The 19,382-nt window shown below is 35.3% G+C and overlaps 1 protein-coding gene across 8 annotated transcripts in view; it reads left to right on the forward strand.

Moving 5' to 3' along the window:
- The window catches only part of ANKRD10 (ankyrin repeat domain 10), a 38,226-nt gene that overhangs the window by 16,371 nt on the left and 2,473 nt on the right, over positions 1-19,382 (forward strand). For all 8 annotated transcript variants that reach the window (XM_074815287.1, XM_074815288.1, XM_074815289.1 and 5 more), the window contains 2 exons: positions 13,290-13,525; positions 17,184-17,276. In XM_074815287.1, the coding sequence (XP_074671388.1) occupies positions 13,290-13,525; positions 17,184-17,276 (329 nt within the window). The remainder of the gene's footprint in view (positions 1-13,289; positions 13,526-17,183; positions 17,277-19,382) is intronic.

A 19,382-nucleotide genomic window follows, 5' to 3' on the forward strand; every position in this document is an offset into this window, starting at 1 on the left:
CTAATGGTTATGTTGATTTCCTGATTTTTGTAACAACTTGAAAATGTAGATGCTCTGAAAGTTTTGACTCCTTTATTTTATGGCTTCAATTAGAAGAAAAGGAGAGGGATTTTATCCATATATTTGTATATGTTAATTGAAATAATAATTGACTATATAGGATCAAGGCAAGAATTTCATTAAATACAGAACTAAGCACTAACTAGAACTAAAGTGCTGATCTGTACTGATGGTGAATATGGCCTTTTTATGGGGATTAGATCTTCTAATCCTTTTTTATTTCTTCATACAGTTATGGTATCGATATCTAGTCACATGAAGATGCAGAGAATATCCTGTGTGACTGCAAATAGTCAAATATACTGCTTATACCTGATATTTATAGTATACATCAAGTATTGCACCATCCCTAGTTTTTTATAGAAAGTAGAACAGGGATGTTAAGATTCCATTATTACACGAACGCTAGTAATCAGTAGTGTAATATTGCAAGAAATGTATTTTTTATTGAGTGATTATTGAAATACTGCTGTTAAAATGAAGTAACTTGGACTAGTGTAAACTTTGATATCAGTGTTTACCAGATTTCTGCTTTATTCACTCCTTTGGTTATATTAGAAGCCAAAGAATATTGACAATAGTCCAGTAAGGATAAAAGTAAGAATTTCAGTTTGAATAAAATTGCCTCACTTGAATTGTTCTAGTTTACTTTTATTTCGGGCTTGTTAGTGTGTTGTTTTTACAGAGAAATACAGTATGTTGCAGTCTCTAAATTTCATGAAGTTGTTGCATTGTTTTCCTAATTGATGAGAGAGAATTTGGGTCTCTATTCCTGTGTAAATTTTTAATAATATTAAAAAATAATAATTGTACCCTAGTGAAAATATTTTGATTTTTTTTGTGGTATTTACCTTCTCATTTTAGCTGAAGCATATTCTGTGCACAGTATGTCCTACAGCCATAAAAATGGTTGCTCCACTAACTATGGTATTCATGGACCCTTGAAGAGGGGGAAGCAGGTGGTCACAATGTCCTCATATGAGTGAAAAGGTTTGCTGTGTAACTGACTTTTTAATGTGGATAGTACCTTTTAAAGTATCCATAATAACTGCTGGATTTTCACTAAAAAGCATAATTATGCAATTTATGTATGGTTAATGGTGTATTATTTATCATGGTGACAAACAAGTGTCCACAGCTCTTTATGGAGGAGAAGCCTTCTTGGTGCCATGTTTTGTTTTGCTCTTTTATACTCTTTTTTAAATGCTGGGTATTAACATAGTTAACCTAGATTGTATCACAGCATATATAAAAATGTAAAATTCGGCTATAAACACAGGACATTGTTGAATCAAAAAATAATAAGCGGAAGCAGCTGTTAATTATACTGATTTGAAGTTATTTTTTCAATTTCATGTCCGATTTCATGCAGTTCACTTATTCCTGAATATATATATATTTATTATATATATATAAAAATATATTCTGAATAAATAGTGTCCACTTATTTCTGAATAAAAATTCTTCTGCAACTGTCATTTGAACAGTTGTGTATTCCTTAGTGATTTGATTTAGGAGAAAAGTTTCAAACACTATTATCGTGGGATAGAGAGAGGTGTAGCTTGTGGGATGTGGCTTGGTGTGCACCCATCCAATTGAACACAAGTACTTGCTTGCTTCAGAGTTTTGTTGACAGGAAAGCTTTTTAATTGCCTGCCAGAACCCTTAAGGTTCTGGGAAAAATTGGTTTGTATACCATGATGGGATGCTACAAGACCCCAAAGAGATACTTTCCTTTCTAGTTTCTTTCTAGTTTCTCTGGTCTCCAGGTCTGAGGAGAATAACTGACATGCTGGGATAAATACAGCAGTACATCTGTTTCTACCAGATGACAGATTCATATCATGATGTTGAGCTAGGTTAGGCAGACACTTCAGCCACTTTCTCATTAAAGCTGTCTTGCATTCATTTGAATGTATAAATTCACTCCTCCTGTAATGCCAGAAATGTCCTATCTCTGGTATTACAGTTTTTCAGCAAAAGCTTTATTCACATTCTTTGATAATGGCTTAATTTTAATTCTTTGCAAATTCATGTGTCATGAACTCTGTTGTGTTGTTTAAAAAAAAAGCATCATTAATTCTTTTTTTCTTCTTCAAAACTGCTCTCCATCCTCCATAAGAGAAATCTGTCCAGTGTGAACTTTCTATGCTGCTGGATTAGCCCTTTGTGAAATTCTTGTAATACATTTCAGTTTGAAGTGAGGTCTGTTTCACATTTTAATTATGATCGCTCCTGTGGTATCTCAGCTTTTGTTCTTCTCGTTTGTACTTCTGAGACTTCTTGATTTTCTGAAATTGTCACCTTTAGTGAAGAGACAGAAGAAGGGTGATGTGTAGATTTCATGATGACAATGCAGAAATCGGCCATTCCTTCTTGACATAAACCCTCAGTTCCTCTTCAGTCTGGAGGTGAAACTTACATGACTTGTTCTTTTGAAAGGTCTTAGGGCTCAGATCTCCTTGATTAATTTCTACATTTCTTCCTGATTTCTTAAAATCTTAGTGTATACTAGCAGGTTTTTAACGTTTGCTTGTTTTTCTTACCTAGCTAACTTAACTACCAAACTTCTAATATTGAACTGCAGTCCATTTCTGGTGTTAACGTACTTGTGAAATGCCATTACTCTATCATCTTTTCACTTCAGAAGCTGTACTGCTACGTTGATTCAGTGTAGAAGAATCAGCACCCTACTTTCTTGGGGTCGTTAACCTTATCTTGAGAATAATGCTTCAGGTTCTTACTGATGATTTGTCTACGATTAGGGTTTAGGTGCTTTTTCAAGGTTCTTATCTGTTAATTAGTATATTAATATTTTATAATCTCTTTGGTACTTTACAAACTCAGACCACTTCATGCACGATTCTTTTTGCAAACCTGATTGCCTGCTCTCCAGATAGCAGTTAAACTGCTGATTAATTAGTGTTGTTGCATTATTAGTGCAGTATAGTTGCAGAAAAAATGTGGCTGTTCTTGTTTAATTGTATATAACAAGCATTTTAACGGCCATCACAGTATTGATCATCTTGTATTGACCATGCTGCAGTATGGACGCTACAGGTGTTGGAATTTGTTCTTCCTTTCCTGCATTGCATAAATGCTTATGGAAGGCAAAGTCAAAGTGGTTTGTACGTTTCAGTGGTGAAACTCTTAATTCTCCTGCAAAATAATTACAAGTAAAGCTTGGTAATTTCTTCCGTGTTTGGTGTCATGCTTGATTGCCATTGTTGTAGAAGAACTTAACATGGTTTGTAGGAGGTTGTGACAATGAAGTAAGGCAGTAATTTGGATTTAGTTTCAAGGGAGGATTTGGAAACACTGAAGCAGAACATATATGCATGGATAACTGATAAATCAAAAAGTAGAAGAGAGAGGCTCAGTCTTACAGTAAACCAGGATGGAAAAGGGTGGTTTTCACAGTTACAGCTGGTCTGAGTAATTGCAGAAAGCTGAGGCAAACTCTTACAACGGAGTTCCTGTTCAGTTTGAGAGTGGAGTATTCTTAGTGGAGGTGGAATAACAACAGTAGTAGTAGTTACTAATATCAGTTCAGAAATTGAGTAAGAATGTGCGAGGTTGTACTTTTTATGAATAAAGTTAAATCCTTCATTAAGCAATGGTATTTTATGACCTTTCTGGAACATAAAGTAAGTTCACAGGATATGGGTCAAGCTTGATAGGGGAGCTTATTCATTAGTGACAAGCCTTTGTGATTTATAGCATTGGTCTCAGCTTTTTTTCAGTCCAGAAGAGCTGGATAAAGAACATGAAAGTGTTACAAGACCTTAATATGAGGATAGCTCAGATTTCTGACAGGAACTTCCGGATTTTTTGTTGGGAGTGATCTGCCTTTGCATATGATACAGTGTTAATGTTCACTGTGTGGTTTCCCTTCAGATGATACATTTTTTTATTCTCTAAGATAAGCTATTTCTGACACCAGAAACCTGGGTGCGGTTAAGTCAGGTGGAGAAACCAGAATGTTATGAAGTGGAACTTGGCCAGAGCACAGATTAGATACAGTGGAAGAAACAAGGGTACAGTATATTCCGAAATACAATAGTCTTGTTAGTTCTGATGGTTAGTCTAGACATCAAGGGTGGTGGTGATCTGTATGGGTGCTGTGCTTGATCTGTTGATGCTTTTTGACTGGATATGTGATGAGAGAATTGTTGTTTGCGACACGTTTGCTCTAGCTTCTGCTGTGTTGATTTGAATTTCATTTGCTCTTCTAGTTTGTGTCTTTTCAGTAAAGTTGATCGTAGTTCAACTAGTACCTTTGAACCTGGACAAAAAGCAGTAGGTAGTTGTGGCATGTCCCAGAACATGTTCAAGTTGGTCAGGAAAGTTTTCTAATGTGTGTCATGAGCTACAGGTTACAAGATGTATCTTACTGCAAGGAAGCTTAACAAACCCTGGAAGAGCTTTGGCAGCTATAATTTAGGGAGAATGTTACTCCTCTGCTTCAGCTTCTGTTTCCTTCTTCCTGTTTTGCTTGATGTTGCTCATACATGTAGATAAATTTTCTTTTATGTGGAGGAAAAATCTAAGTTGAAAACTCTTTCATGAAGCTCACTTAAAGTGGTGTTATGCACTTCCGCGGTTTCTTAATCCAGAAGATCTTCTGTCTGCTTGAGTAAGACCATCAAGTTATTTTTGTCACAAAAAATAAAATTTTGTGTAGTTTGATAGTCTCCCTCTCCATGCCTGTTATGGAACAATAATGCATCCATCTAATACCTTTAGTCCTTTCATTCTTGGTTTTTTTCCCCCTTTTTGCACAAAAATACTTTTAAATTGATTTACCTCTCTCCTTTAGTTTTATTCCTAAGCTCTTGCTCTCGATGCTTTTTGTACTGAATCTCATGAACTTTTCCATGTTTGGCATACTTGAGAGAAGCTTGCTTTCTTAATTTTTCTAATTCTAGGCTGTCATTGGTTTTCAGTGTGCATGTTGAGGAGAAATAACATGAGAATATTTGCTGCTAGAGGCATCTTGGCAGAGTCTGTGTTGTGAGGTTGTTTATCTTTTCAAGTCAGAGTTTGTACTGAACCTTTCCTTAATAGTCTTCCATAATGCTTTACTCATTGTAAGCAGCTTAGTCTGCAATTCCTGGTCTGTTTCTAGAAACATGATAGCAGCAGCAATGATAGTTGTCATTTTCATAAAGTTGGCTGGCCGAGTAACTCTTCCATTGTCTTTGGATTTACAGTGGCTTCAGTACTAAAAAGATGCTTATTTGGAATTAATTTTTGCTAGTGATCTAGGAAATATTTATTTTTATTTTAATAGGGAAGATTTTTTTCCGTTTTGCTGTATTTCAATCAGACTGTTGTTACAAGAGTTACCATAGCCTTTCATACTCTTCCTTTTGTGAGTTGTGTTAAGGAATCACTTCTTACATAATTGGATATGAATTTAAACATATTGTTGATTGCTCATACGAGTCAAAGTCAGATAGGCCTGTATTGTTCAGGCAAAGGTTTACTTGGAAATGTGGATCATTTTATGAGAGATACTGAAAATCGAAGTCCACTGTTTGAGGTCTTTCTTAAAGCATATAAATTGGTATACAGATACAGCACTAAATCACTGCCTGATGGTGATGCTTGTAGTAATTCTAATGTTGCCTACCATGGTTAATGAATTCTTTGTTCTGCTACCATTTGCTCAGTCGTGAGTTGAAGTATTTAGGAGCTGATTATAGCTGCATACTTCATAGCGAACCTTGATTTTTATGTGAAAAACGCGGCTTCACAAACAAGAGCTTCTTTCTTTCCAGTATATTCACCTTCTTATGACTTTGGAGGATGTTCTGAGAAACTCTACCATTGTTTTTAAGTCTAAAATAATTGCAGCTGCCACATGTTTTGTTGTGAAATAAAAACTTGGCACCAACTTGTGCTTTTGTAGATGCCCAGTATGTAAATCTAGCATGAATTTTTATAGCTGTCCCCAGCAGCGACACATGTCTGTTTACTTAAGAATATTTTTCTCTTGGTATCTGAAAAAAAAGTTTTAAACTATTTCACAACTTTTGTATTTGGACACCAAAGGGTTAAAACACTTACAGTTTAGTATTTTAAAACCATTTTGCTTTAGAAATTTTAGACTAGTATACTGATGTTTATATAGGAAACGTTTTTTTCTCACTGTGGGCGTTTTAGTGTTCTGATCTTTTTTTTCTCTCTCTTCTTATGTTTTGTTTTAATCCTTGTATCTGCTAATTTTTGTGTAGGAATAGTTACTAATTCTTTTGAGATACAGCCTACTAAATTTAAAGTAATTGAAGCCATGAGTTGACCGGTAATTTTAATCCATTCTGTATAAATTTCAGTGAAGAACTGACAAATTGGTTTCAGGATGAAAGTAATAATGCTTTAAAGGCATAAAAGGCTTAGTATCTTGTTGTTAAGGTGGTCACATGATAATGGCTTACATATTGAATAATGTGCTACAGCACTTTATGTATGTTAATGTAACTTTTAATCTTATTGTTGCCTGCAAATATGTGATCCCTTATGATATAAGTTTCCTGTTTATGCACCATTGCCCGTTTAAATCAAACAGAAGATTCTGAAACTGTAAAAACTACACATGTCAATGTTTTACAGCTACGTAATTCGAATTGACTTGATTTTTTCAAGTAATCCTAGAAAGGGGGAGCATTCCATATAGAAACTGCTGAAACTGCCACAGGTGCTTCTCCGAAAACCTTACAGTTGTGGCATTGAATGTTCAGTATCGCTTCCTTTCTGCACACAAGGCATACTGTTGAGGTATTTGTTGCGGTGATTGGTTTTAATGCTAATCTAGGAATTCAGATATAGAATCTATAGATTTGCATGCTTTGCTTACCCTAATTTACAATTATCTACATTTTTATTTGTAAACTAACAATAGATAAGTTGAGATCAGTATTTTTTAACAGATATTACATTGATATACGAAAACTGTGGTTTATTTTCTTAGATTGTCGCATGGCATTAACAAAACACAGTAAGCTGTAGGTGATGTAATCACTTATTTAAAATTAAAGATTTAGGGAATTTTTTTACATATATGAATGTTTTTTTCAAAAATATTTACTGTTGACTTTTTATAGCAGACATTTGTTTTGTTTTTCAAGGTATGTGACATTATAAGTGGAAGGTAGTATACTTCAAATGTATTTCTATGTTAAAGACACATAGAAATTTACTTGCTTTTTTTCCTCCAATAAGTATAAAAAATATGAACAATTGAAACAACTGAGAATGAAGTTCTAAGTAAATTCAGTATAATTTATAATTCAATGTGAGAAGCACAAGTCTTTATCTTTTCTTTCTACAGATCCTTCTAAGAGTAAATTTTGTAAGTTATCTTGAAGTAAATCTTTCTTACACCAAGGTAGTTATATTTAAACAATTCTAAGTTTTGTTTTATTTGTTCTGTTTTTTTACTTTATATAACTTAATCACAGTGGAATAGTCTTGCATATTTTTTGAGAGCTTGCCTCAAATTGTTTCCTTCCTTTAGTGAATTTCTCAAAACAACAAATTGTGATAAAAATAATAAAAACATCCTACTAAACGAAAGCTAAACTGAAAGTTAACTTCATGTTTCTGTACACTGATCATGTTTGGTCAGATAACATATTTACCTCTCAATTTACTTGCACTCACAGCCAGCATTTTTAAAAGCATTTCAGAAGAAGGAAATCTAAACATGCTTCATCAGTGTCCTCTTTATAGCTGTTTCAATTTGATACCAGGACTCTCAGATGAACTGGGCCTTTAAAATGGGAGTTATGATGTCAACCGAAGGGAGAAAAACAGATTTAAAACAAAAAAGTCCTCTCCATGCCAAGATTAGTCAGTTTTGAAGACTGCGTGTGGACATCACTTGATGGAAGAAGAAAAATGTGTTATGAGAGTGTTGTTTTAAGCACTGTAGAAGGTGTGTGAATAAATGTATATACTAAAGTCAGAGCTTTAACTAATATAACAGTGCACGTTTTGAGTTTATTTATAAAACACCTGTCACTACAGAACATTTCAAGTGTTAAATACAATCTGTCAAGGAACTTCAAGATCCCCTACTTCTAGTCATCCATATCCAGACTTTCCTCAGCTTTTCTCATGGATTTTTTTCTATTTAGAATAACTTTATAATATGAAAATGTATCTTTCCCATTATATTTGTCTGTCTTCTTTTCCTTGGGAATTAGGATCTTATCCTTCTGTACTTCGAGGAAAACAATATGTCTTTATCATTCCCAGCTCCTGGATTTTAGCCTACAAGAAGGTTGAGGGTAAATAATATCGTGCTTTGTGATTCTAATTCATTTCTAATAATAAGAATTAGATGGAAATAATGAATATAAAGCAAAAAAATACTGCCAAGTGAAAGAATTTTAACAGGACTCATTAATTTTTCACGTACCTGAATTGCTTTGGAAATGATGCAAGGTATGTTTTCTAAGCGTAGAATGAATTGACTTTCTGACCACTTACCAAAACTGTATTCAGTCCTGGGTGTAAAGTTAAGTAAGGAATTTTTCTCCCATTTGTCAGTTCAAGCCTTCATGTATGTTCCTGTCTGGAGTAGGTGCCAAAAAGGGAATTATGTTTTCAGTGTCCTTTCTTCAGTTTTTCCACCTGTTCCTGTAGCTGGACTGACCTCCTTCAGAGATGTCTTTGGTTTTTTACTTTTTCTTTTTTTACTGGAGAGAGAGAGAGAGAGAATTAAGTTTTTGGAGCTCAGCTGTCTGTTTTGACAGTAACTAGGCCAACCTTTAGAAAATACTGCACCAAGTCAATAAATACTATTTATTAAAAGACTGACTAATCATAAAACCCATGTAACTTTTCAAGGCTTAGCCTGATTTCTTTAAGACTTTCTTCCATCCTTTCACACCTTCCTTACTTGTAGCTTCTTCCTTCATAAGATCATCTTTGAAAAATACCAGTCTATGTAGTTTATTTGCCTAGTTTTGTTTCAGCTAAGTAGCCTAGCTTAGAGAAAAACCCTGAAAAGAAACATAAGCTTGTCCTTAAGTTTGGCATCTTTGTTGGGGAAAGAAAGAATTAAACACCCTAAAAAAGCCCCAAACCAAAAAACCCACAAAAACACCCCAACAAAACAAAAAACAAACCACCTAAAAAACCTGCAGGAAATTTCCTTGTTTCTAAATTCTGAATAATGCAGTTACAGAAATAGAGCTGTCATATTTGCTGTGTGATTAGCAGTAACGAAAGGGCAGCTTGACTGAAGATTTAATATCAAACAGTGTGTTCTGAGCTTTGCAGCTTCCTCTATTCAAGGTGTTTAGGGTAAAAGATCAAAACTAGTACTGAAGGGATTTTTAACTTACAAAATACAGAGGATGGGTGGAAAAGAAGATTTTTTTTTCAAGAGGTGAAATTTTGAGGTATTTACATCCATGTTGTCCAACGGTTTACATATTTTTTATTTTCACTGATTTTTCTTTCACAGCTTGGGTCTTGAAGTTGTTTTTAGTTGTTATATCCTTTACTTAGTCAAATCCTTTTTCTTTATGTAGGCAGCTGTGAGAAATGAAGAGAAATACCTTTCAAGGGACATGTCTAATAACTGAAGTAGATAAAAATTTGCTTAAATATAGTGATTACCTCTTTGAGTTTCCTGCTTGTTGATTTATTTATTTTTTAACCATGCAGTTCATGTCATATTATAGTCTACTTAACAGGCAAATGAATCTTCAGTTACTACTACTCCTTCTCTTCACTTGATAGTCAGTTTACATATAATTGCAGTTCATAACCAAGGACTGACATAAGGATTACACATAAGAGATTGAACTCCTTAGTCTCATGTAGTTGGGACAGTGAACCATTTCTATTTTAATTCCTATAATGGAGTCTGTTTCAAATAGTGACTTTTATATTCTTAGCTCATGGGCTAAGCTGAGGTAGCTGCTTCATTTTCAGACATTTGGCAGCATTTGAGGTAGACCATACATGGCAGATTTAGTAATAGATATGTTCCCAGGTCCTTGTAACTACTGCTGTAACAGGGTGATTCCACTCCCAAGTCCAGATTAGCACTTTTAAAGAATGTTCTAGTAGATGTCCTAGTTTTTTGATTCATTCAAGTACTCCAGGATTTCTAGGAGGACTGTATAAGACTATTTTTCTGTTATGCACTTGTAATCCTCACAGTGATAGTAGTATTTCTACATGTTGTGGAAATAACATAAAACTGTTCCAGTCTGGTAGAACTCTGTGATACCTGTTAAGATCATTTTCTTTACTACTTTGTGCATGTGGCAAATTGAGTTAGCCATTTTTTCTTGGATTACTTGCATTTTGTTAGGATGAACTAGTATAGCACAGCTAGTTCTTGCTGCCTTTTGTGTTACCACTGACAGATTCTTCTTCCTAGAGAAGGCTAGAAAAATCAGCTAAAGAAGTCTTTTTTATCTTTCTAGCCTGTTCTTGAGAAAGTGAGACTTAAGAGGTTCTGCCAATTTTGTCAACTTCTCCTTTTTTCCTTCCCATTAATATTGGAATGCAAGACAGTTCAGCTGAAATTTGATGGGATTTGAAAGTCCCAGAATAATCAAACTTCAATTAAAATAATGGAAATTGACAACTGTATATAGAAAAGATACTCAAATTAGTGTTCCCACTGAGAGAGAGCAGAGAGAATTTAAGTTGTGTTCTCTTTCATAGCAGTTGGCTAACCAGTTTCTGGAGTCATCTAGATCCTGTAATCTCCTTTGACTTTTTTTTTCTCTCTCTTTTTTTCATTACTAACTTCTGAACACAGGAAATTCTTGAAATTGATAGGCTAAATTCAGATGCAGATTTTTGAGAGACATTTCTAAACTCTCTGAAGTGAGACTGTTATATCCAGTGTGCTTGAGTACCTTGGAAAACCTGTGCAGTATTTCCAAAATGCTCCTGTACAAGTACATCTTTGTCTACCTGTTAAGAGTAAGCTGTTCAGGAGTAGATGGGGACAGATCTAAAAATATCGAAGGTCATTACATTTTAAAATCTGACAAACGGTAACTTAAAGTTCATTTGTTTCTGGGAAACTTAACTTTTCTTTCTCAGAGTTTGGTCATGTAACCTTACAGACTTGCATCTTAGTCTGTACATCTTCAGATGCCTCTGGCAACTTATATCGACATTCCTTTGGGAAGTGGTGACTTAACTGTAGTCTGTCTTACAGTCCATTCTTCAAAGCAGTTACTGTTCAATAACATTTGCTAAGTAATAGAATTACTTGGCTTTTGAAGTTTTAATGAATTAGGTGGTCAGTCAACATCATATTGGTCATTTTTATCTTTGCATAACTTTAATTTGCTCTTGTTTAGATTTTCTTTACTGTCCTTTTGGAGCTCGCAAACTTAAAAGTAATTTCAGAGAACTGAACTATTCTTTTTGACCAGAATGGATATCTGGAAATTTCTGTTTCTTAAGTTGTAGTTGCTTTGTGTTACATCTGTATGCTACACAGGTAAATTAGAACTATTAAAAGAGCATTGAATGTTGGTTAGCAGGGGCCTCAACAGGCCATCTAGTTCAGCATGGGAAAGAATTGACTGTACTTTGCAGAATTTCTGAAATCAAAGTCTGCTCTTAAAACAAGGGGTTCAAGAGAACCCTCTGGAGATTCAGCAACCTTTATACTCTGAATCTTTCTCCTAATGCCTAACTTCAAACATTCTTTGTTCACGTTAATCCCATTCATATACTGCCTGCCCTGGACGCACAGAACGGATTATTCTCTTTGCAGCTATCTTTTAGGTATTCAAAATTAATACCTCTACCTTGAGGTTTCATTTCTTTTGACTAACTAGGCTTTTTGGTCTTCTACAGTTGGCTGCTGTTCTCTGGATTTTCACTAGTAGTCCAAGTAAATGGTGACTTAGAATATGGTAATATGGAATGAAATTACCTTGATCTAGCCTAATGGTTTTTCTGATTCTGTAGTATTTTGACTTAATCTTTCAAATTTTATGTAATCCAGCAGCATCCATTTATGGAATTAGTCTTGCTATTTATAAGCCAGTTTCTAAAGACTTTTTAGTCTTATTTTTACAGCAAATAAGTTGTAGTGATGTAGGAAGCAAATCTGGGCTTTGTTCTTTGTTTTCTTTGCATGATCCAGGAGTGAGTTGTTTTCTACTTTGTCTGAGTTTCAACAGGATCGGGTCAGTTAATCTTCTGAATTCTTATTCTGTTGGCTGGTCTGTTTCTGGATTTTTAAGTAATGGACTTGTCTAAACTACTGAAGCCAAGAAACAAAAATTCAATTTTCGGATTAGTTAGATCTGTCTGGAAAGGCAGAAAAAACTTACAAAAGATTTAGTGGCATCTTTTGCTTCACAATCTAGTTTTGTCATTTCTGGCCCTCTTGTCTCCACTTTTATGCACTTCCTTACGAAGTTAGGCTATATTTCTAAGCACAGACATGCTGTATGTTTGTGTAAATGCATGTGATAAGCACTCTTTCAAATTACATTTCTACATGTCCTACTTGATTTCATGTATAATCTCATTGATGCATCAGAATATTCAAAATCCAGTGCCATTCTCTCATGCATGGAAAAGTCTTGGTTCAAATAACAAAGCAAGTCCCAGCACTTATGATGTCACACACTTTGAAATGAGAAACAAACCAGAAAAAAAAAGTATAAGCAAAGCATAACTAAGTATATCATCTTTATCTATCTATCTTTTCCTATATATGTATATATTTTATTGTTAGGAAGAATAGTGATGATGTTGTTACCTTAGAAACCAGAATGCCATGGACAATTGCCAAGTCATGTTAAGTTTGTTTTGAGTATTTGATCTTTTGCTCAAGTTAAAGCGATAGAATGCAGAATAAACTGCAGAAGGTGGTAAAATTCAAGGCTTAAATTAGTCTGAAGTTTATGTAAAGATCAGATACTTCAGACTATTTTAGAATAAAGCATTTTGAGAAGTTTAAATAGGAAGATGGTTTTTTTTTAAGGCACATAGTATATTGATTTTATTTAAAAGTGTATTGTCTCCCAAATTTTGCTTAGAAGCCAGATATATGTGCAAAAAGTTAAGTTAGTTATAAAACTGATTGATAACTAATTTCTTAATGGAAATTTGCTAAGTGTATGTTTTCTCTCATCACCAACAGATAGATAGTCAGTAAGGGCAGCAGCAGCAGCAAGCTAGCGTGATGAATGAGTGTAATTCAGTTTCTTTGTATTGTACAGCTTGAGAAATGCCAGTGGCCTGACAGCAGCAGACCTTGCACATACCCAGGGCTTCCAAGAATGTGCCCAGTTTCTCTTGAACCTCCAGAACTGTCACCTGAATCGTTTCTATAGCAATGGCACCTTAAATGGGGTTCATCAGAATGCAGGTCCCAATCCGTTCAGTGGTGGGACAAGTCGAAAGAGATCCTTTGAAGATACGGAGTCTGCTGGAGTAAAGAAGGCTAGAACGGAAGGTGAGACCCCAGAGGTAAAAGGGATGGGGTGATACTGTTGCTGAGAAAGGAAAATAAACATTTTAAAAGCCTTTCAGAGTGGATGTTGACTATTATTGACAAACTCACGTACATACCTAAATTACATTTCAATACAAGAAGCAGATGAATACAATTATTCCATGCCACAAGATCCCAGTTCTCCCTGTCATCATCTTGGTGTGTTCAGAAATTTCTATTTCCAGAGAATGCTAAACTTACATGATGCCAAGAATAATATGTGGAGGAGTAGGAGCCGAAATTAGCTTCTACTCCATCCTCAAATTTCCTTTCCTTCAGGAGAGCCAAATATGTTGCATTAATTCACAAAGATGCCTGGATCTTCAGATGGTAATTTTCAACTTCAGGATTAATCCACAATTCAAAAACTGTTTGTTAGATAGGATGGTTGAAAGAAATGTAATGCAAAAAGGTTTCTCAAATCAAGAGGGATTATGTTAAGTTTCCAGGATCATGTTCCAAGGAGAACTGATAGCTTACAGGAGGATGTAAGTCAAGAATGACCTTAAGAACTCCTATTCACCGTGTGCATTGAGGCTACTGCTTCTTCCTCTGCCAGCAATGATGCGATATTACAACCTCAAAGATACTTTTTGGTGGCTCTATGAAGAAATCTTGAATAACACAGTAGAGCATATCTTCTTCCTTTTTGTTGGTCATCCCATTAAATTGTTATTAAAAAGAATGCAGCATTCTGCACTCAAACCTTGTTTCTTTTTCTGGTGTCTAGCATCAGGCAAAGGACTCTGTAGGTCTTCATTGAAGACTTTCTTCAGTTAAAGTTTATATTCTAACAGATGTGTCTTTCAGTGGGCCAGATAAAATGGGGTCAAGCAGTGCTTAATTCCAGATAGCGAGAGACCAAATCATGAGACCAAAACAAGGTTTCTGAATATGACACGGACAACATAAATTACATTAATATTGACACTCTAGTATTTCCTTTAGTACTTGCTATCCAGCCACCATTTCAACTATACCAGGATCAGAGGCCTTAAGAGTTTACTCCATAGCCAGTCATAAATGGGATATGTTACTTCAGGTAGTTGGTCTAAACTATAAATAATTTCATGATGGAGGAGAGTGCCTATGCAATTAAATGTAAGACTGCTTTTCAGGAATAACATCCTTAAGTATAGCTACATAGAATGAGAAAACTTAGGCAGTATACAGATGCCCATAAATGCTACGGAAAGATGTCTTCAGTGCATTCATGTTCTGTTACCAGAAGGCCCTGCTTGAAGTGAAAGATACATATCTTTTGTGAGTTACTCCTTCTGAACGTTCTTAACCAGCAATCTCTTTTAGTTTCAGGAAATGGTTCCATCAGGTCAATAGGTAGCATTTCCTCACAATCTGTGGGGGTGGCACTGGGCTAGCTATTTTCTATATGTTGTCATGAAATAGCAGTATCTGCATTACGTTTCAGCATAAACAGTTGGTGTAGTGGGTAAGTTAGATCTAAGCAGTTACAGAGATGTCGGAGAAGCAATCAGAGTAGGTAATTTTGAAATTTTTACCAGTATGATTTAAGACCTTTGCAAACAAAGCCAAAAGCTTCACTATATTTGCTTGAAGATCTTTAGAATAATTAAGAGATGCATCCCAACTGCAGAAGTTGAAGTTTCTAATCTGACATGTCTGCCCTCAAAGACATCAGCATCAGTAATATCTATCATCAATATAAGAAGTCTGTTGGAGTGAGAATGAATCACTGTTCTTGAGGTACTTTGTAAGCAACAGAACTGAGTAATGAGAAGTCTCCAGTACATCTTTGTGCTTAGCTAGCCTTTTTACAAAACAAGCCCAATTTTGTGGTAATTTTGCCCTTACCAAAACCACACTGGTCTGTTGTCCTTTAAAGACTATTTGTACAGCATATTCTAGATGTCAGAGACTGGACAACCTGTATTTGCAGGGATGAGTCAGGTTTTGATGGCCATACCCCAAATTAGAACAATCACTGCTTTTAAAAAAACCTACTTCTTGTGATCAGGCACAGTATATGCCCCTTATAAGAACCTGTAAGCAGTAGAGGTGAAAGAAGAGAAATACTTAAGCTGCGCTTCGCCCTTTGTCCTGGAATAGCTAAACAGGGCAGTGGGTGGGTGTTACTTACAGTTAATTTTGTTTGTATGCACACACATGTATCTGCTATGGGGTGCATAGTATTAAAAAAACCTTCAGCCTCAAAATTAGGCAACACTGATAATGTCATACACTGTGATACAAACTAATTACCCTCTCAAATGCAATGCAAAAATATCTTCCAAAGGCTGAAGCTGAACTTAACAAGTTAAGTAAATCAGCGGCCACTTTCAGAATAGAAACCAAATAGTTTTTGACTTAGAAACATGAGCTGAGCTTTATGTCCATTTTTCTGAAATCAATTCCAGAAGTTTCACACTGTTTCCCAGGCTGCTTGATAGAGGGTGGTGCACAGGGTCAAATGATGATGGTGCACACCAGGTTAACTGGACACACAGGTTTGTTTGCAGCAGCCCTAATCCTAGCCCTTCTGGTTCACGGCGCTTGGCAGGTTGGCTTTTGCACAGTGCTGTACAGGCTACACACGGTATTGTCTTGCTGTACACAACTGGTGGGTGACTATATCAGTATCACAAGCCTCAGGACGGCTGCTCTTAGGTGATCATTGTGAGGTGGGAATGGAGGGTGTTGCCAGGTGTACCCTCGAATTGGCCAGCATGAAAGTGCACTTACATATTCCTCTAGGTAACTGGAAAAAATGCCTTTCCCTTCCTGGTTTAGGGTAGTTTGAAACCCACTGATACAATGACCCTGGTCTCCTTTAAGCCCTGTGTGATCTCTGGCCCTGAGACACTATAGCTATTGCTTAAAGTTCTTTAAAAACGAGTAGTTTACAAAAATTTTGGTTGGGCCCAAGGTAATGAGAGCTAGTCTACTAAAGTAATCCTTTATAATATTAAAGGTGTGTGCAGTGTATATAGGAAGGTGTGTTAATGTCAGTGTGAGAGCAGTGCAGGGTCTGCTGGGATAGTACTGGAGCAGCACTTTGGGTGGCAGGTATAAGAGGTAGTGAAGTCAAGCCCGTCTTGCTTACGAAAGCATTTCCCACAGCAGTCTAACCACTTGCCACCTTTTCTCAGAAGACAGATCCGTTTGTTCAGCTCTTATACAGATCCCTCGAGCAGTGTGGTATGAATAGGGGGTGGGTTGCTGGGAACTGGCCCTTGGGAGTGAAAGAGGGAACAGTCCAGACTGACAGTAGACAAATGTGGGGTAGAGACTGCTTTTTTCTCTGTTGGGCACACTAGCTGTAAAGCCTAAATATGACTAACTTAAATTGCTCTTTATTCAATCTGTTAGTACATCAGACTAATAGTAGTTTGGTATGTAGGTGCAAAGTCTGATAGATACACTGGTAATTCTTCATTTTGAGGGATTAAAATGAATGTGCAAGTACTTAGCATTTGCTTATTCTGCATTTGGAATCTCAAACATGTCAGAAGCTTTCAGATGTGAAAAATCTACATTTCGTTGTATAAAGCTTTTGTTTTGATAATCAAAGTACTCATCTGTTTGTTGGCTGAGTTTTCAAGTGTGCACCGGTGACTAAACGTGACTCTTTTTTTATCAGCTTACAGCTTTGATGGCTTAATACCAATGATGAATGGAGTTGAGGACGATGCTGACAATATGCACGTTGATAGAGAGTTTGCTGTTGTATCAGGTGGGAGTGGACAGTTTCCTGTTAACTACAACAACATTCAAATGGTTGAAGACACCAAACAACAGGAGAGTACTTCTGTTGGACCAAAAGAAATTGAAATATACACTGTTTCTGCAATGCAAACTCCTTGTCGTTGCAAGAATCAATATGCATTTTACTTTTAATTTAAGTATAAAACTTAGTCCTTTATTTTTGCACATTGTTGTCTGGAGTCTTGAAAACTATTGTATTGCTGTAACACCCATTATATTGGGGGTTTAGTAGGTATCTAAAATCAGCTGTTTCATGCAATATATTGTAATGGTGAAAGAATAGATTTATTAGTAGTTTATTATTATTTCAGATAAACAGAAATCCATAATGGCTGTTTCACTTTTAACCTGAGGCTTGTATTACGCTGTGCCTTGCTTTTAGTTGCTATAATTTCAGGTTAAAGGAAATTCAGAAATAATTTAAATTATTCATTTCATTTCCATTGAATAGATTTAATTGCTAATAAGAGCTGATAGGGAAACATATTGTAGTGCTTATATAGCTTTGAAAATTAACGTACGTTACAATTAAACTATATTCAAAATAGTTCAACAAATACTATAAAGAATAGTCCAGACATATACCATGTGTTCAGAATTTGTTCAGACACAGTGGTCTAAGTGCCGGATACTGCTATGGGGTTTTCGTTATGTAAGTGAAAGACTGGACATCACAGAGCTTAAACTAGTATTTGGAGCTAACGTACGTTGGAAAACAGTTTTTTGTGTTTTGTACCGATCTTCACGAAACACTCAAAATGTTACTAGTATTAGTGAATATTAATGCTCAAGTTTTTTAAGGGCTGCTTAATCAAGATGCTTTTGGTAACCCCAAGATGTGTATAGAGTTTCAATCTTGGGTCAGATTTTTCCATGCAGTTCGTAGGTACAGGCATGGAATTACTATGATAGTGCATTATTACATTCAGAAATTAATTTCTTACTTTCATTTCTTCTGTGATAAATATGTTTATGGGTTATACCACAGATCAGATTCACCAAAGGGAATGATAATTAATAGATATTTTAATATATTAGGAATAAATAAATATATAATCAGTACTTTAAAAGTAGACTGATATTTTCCAGTGATAATTACCAAGTGTTCTTATTTAGGAAAAAATGATTGTCTTTCATAAATATACTCTATTACTATAGGTGCTAACTTTTAACAAATAAAAACATTCTATAATTATCACTAGAACTATTCATTACCTACTTTTGCATATTAACTAACAGTAGTGCCATTTCTATTAAATTTGATTTGGCAAAGTCAGCCTATAAGGATTTATTTTTAAACAGTTAAAATTTTGCACTTTTCAGTTAATAAACACTATATGAAATTCCTTCTGTGCGTTTTCATCACTCAGATATTAGCTTTGATGTCTTGATGGGTTTGGGTTTTTTTTTTTCCGCTTTCAATAACAATTTGTGGGTAGTGAGCTCAGCTGATGTGATTATTTTAACTCATGTAGGGACTAAACAGGAAACTCCAGTTAGTACATCCAGTGAGTAACAAATCGAACACGTTTCTTGGCATTATGTATTGCTGTATGTGAAGTATCAGTATCGTCAACCGTATTTCAAGTAATATTCATGCGAAAGACTAATAGAGAACCAAAACTTCAGATACTTCCTTGTCAAACAGTGGTACTCATTATGCGTCACTTCAACAGGAACCCCATGTTTTACAAATGTGGGAGGTTACCAACAGACTTACTGACTTCGAATTGGTAATACACAGTAAATGCAATCCTGTTTTGCACGTAGGTTTATGCATTCATGTATACGTAAACATATGTGCATGTATCCAAGGATAATAACAGAATGTAAAACCTTTAAATGTCACCATATAGGTCTGTAGTTTCTGCATTTGCCTTGCTCATCTTTACCAATATAGATGTACATTTTAGATGTCCTTTATTGGTAGGCATTTTTAAGGCAGAATATATTACCCATTTTTTGTGCTAGTACTTTGAGTACCACTGCAAAAACATACCTTTCAGACATACTGATGAAATCTGTTTATGGAAATAAAAACTATTGTACTAATTACTAAATTCAAAGAAGAAAT

This window comes from Strix aluco, chromosome 2, assembly GCF_031877795.1.
Source record: "Strix aluco isolate bStrAlu1 chromosome 2, bStrAlu1.hap1, whole genome shotgun sequence".
Classification (NCBI taxonomy): Eukaryota; Metazoa; Chordata; class Aves; order Strigiformes; family Strigidae; genus Strix; species Strix aluco.